The following is a 2,000-nucleotide window of genomic DNA, read 5'->3' as shown; positions in this document are numbered from 1 at the left end:
GTGAAATGTTTTTTTCCCTTCAGAAATCTGTGTATTTAAATTTTTCAGGTTATCAAATAAAGGCATAAAACATTCATTTAATTTATCTTTTAATTATTTAAAATTAAGCAAACTTTTGTCCCAGTGGCTTTTGCACATAATAATACCGCTGCAGACGCATTTTGCAGCATTAAAGTTATTAATTGATCGTTAATTTAAACGACGATCGATCATGGAAATTATCGAATATTGACATCCCTAAATACCAATGAGTTGGATGGAAACCTGGTTATTGTCTGCATCAAACCATGCTTCCGAACAAATGTGATTCACGGTTCTGGACAGCTGTCTCTCCGAGCGCGGTGCTGTCTGTGAGCGGCGGAGTAACGGAGCACTTAATCACGCTGCAGTGTTTGTGAGAGCTGCCAACTTCTCCACCTTATTTACAGAGTGAAATTCTCTGACTACCTTTATCTCCCAGGACTGTTGTTGAATCTTCCAAAAGTTTTGGCTTGGGGTCCATCACATGCGGCAGCAGCACTTTCCACCGCACCAATAACACGGGGCTGCCCGCCGACGTGCCTGACTTTAAATCGGTGCTACTAAACACAGATATCGTCCGATGCCAATATATTAAAAAATGACAAATATCGGCCCGATATATCGGTCGACCTCTGCCAGATGCGTGTCTCTAATTCTGAAATCTTCTCTTTTAGCCTAACTATTTCCCTGCATTTATCACATGTGAATCCCTCATCAGCGACAGAGATAGATAAACTGTACATGTGGCAAGAGGTGCAAATAACAATAGCAGGAGAAGCCATTACTCACCGTGCTTGATGAAATATTCTTACTGCGGTTGTTTGATGAACTTGTGAAAAGCTGGAGCGAGGGAGAGGAGAGGAGAAAAGAAAACAGCGATAGGTTCGAATGAAAATGCTAATGACAAGCTAACGAGTGCTAACACACACACTCACTCACTCACTCACTCACTCTTACACACACACACACACACACACACACACACACACACACATACGTGTATCTGCACATCAGTTGAATTTAACATGAATTAATTCATGGATGCTCTTTGATCATCTCATAAACAGCCTGTATTTCTGCTAATAAAGTACATTACGTTTCTGCTGATATTGTTGTGATCTGTATCTCAGGTTGCGATAAAGATCGTGGATAAGACTCAGCTGGACGATGAGAATCTGAAGAAGATCTTCCGGGAGGTTCAGATTATGAAGATGCTGCGACACCCTCACATCATCCGTCTGTACCAGGTCCCGCCCCCTCCCTCACGCTCACAGCTGATTGGTCTGTGGTCTGTGTACGGTCGAGTGTGATTGGCTGAGTCTGTGTGTGTTTGCAGGTGATGGAGACAGAGCGGCTGATCTATCTGGTGACCGAGTACGCCAGCGGAGGAGAGATCTTCGGTGAGACAGGACTTCAGAAGAATCAGTTCACCAGAACCGTGTTGAACGTCTCTGAGGTGTTTCTCCTCCCGTGTGTTTCTCAGATCACCTCGTGGCTCACGGACGGATGGCGGAGAAAGACGCGCGGCGGAAGTTCAAGCAGATCGTAGCGGCCGTTTATTTCTGTCACTGCAGGAACATCGTCCACAGAGACCTGAAGGCAGAAAACCTGCTGCTGGACCACAATCTCAACATCAAGATCGCGGGTGTGTGTGTGTGTGTCTCTGTGTGTGTTCATGGACTGTGTGTTTGACCCTCCGTCTCTCCCTCTCCTCAGATTTCGGCTTCAGTAATCTGTTTTCTCGAGGACAGCTGCTGAAGACGTGGTGTGGCAGTCCTCCGTACGCCGCACCTGAGCTCTTCGAGGGGAAAGAGTACGACGGTCCTAAAGTGGACATATGGGTAAACACCAGCATCTATCTGACCACACCTACACTATACCACCACGTTCATATTAAAACAGCCTTACGTACAATTAAAATGTTTGTATCCAGTGTTTGTGTACACTAACCCTAACACACATCACACAGACATTGCATG

The 2,000-nt window shown here is 45.2% G+C and overlaps 1 protein-coding gene across 1 annotated transcript; it reads left to right on the top strand.

Moving 5' to 3' along the window:
* Positions 1-1,138: 1,138 nt before the first annotated feature.
* Positions 1,139-1,982, top strand: LOC132134200 (serine/threonine-protein kinase SIK3 homolog). The gene is made up of 4 exons (XM_059546993.1): positions 1,139-1,268; positions 1,358-1,421; positions 1,505-1,666; positions 1,738-1,982. The coding sequence occupies exons 1-4, from the start codon at positions 1,227-1,229 to the stop codon at positions 1,968-1,970; spliced, it is 501 nt and encodes a 166-aa protein (XP_059402976.1). The 5' UTR covers positions 1,139-1,226; the 3' UTR covers positions 1,971-1,982.
* The last annotated feature ends 18 nt before the right edge of the window (positions 1,983-2,000 follow it).

This window comes from Carassius carassius, unplaced genomic scaffold (genome assembly GCF_963082965.1).
Source record: "Carassius carassius unplaced genomic scaffold, fCarCar2.1 SCAFFOLD_265, whole genome shotgun sequence".
NCBI lineage: Eukaryota > Metazoa > Chordata > Actinopteri > Cypriniformes > Cyprinidae > Carassius > Carassius carassius.
Note: the sequence above shows the minus strand (reverse complement) of the source record. Positions and strands in the feature narration are given on the sequence as shown.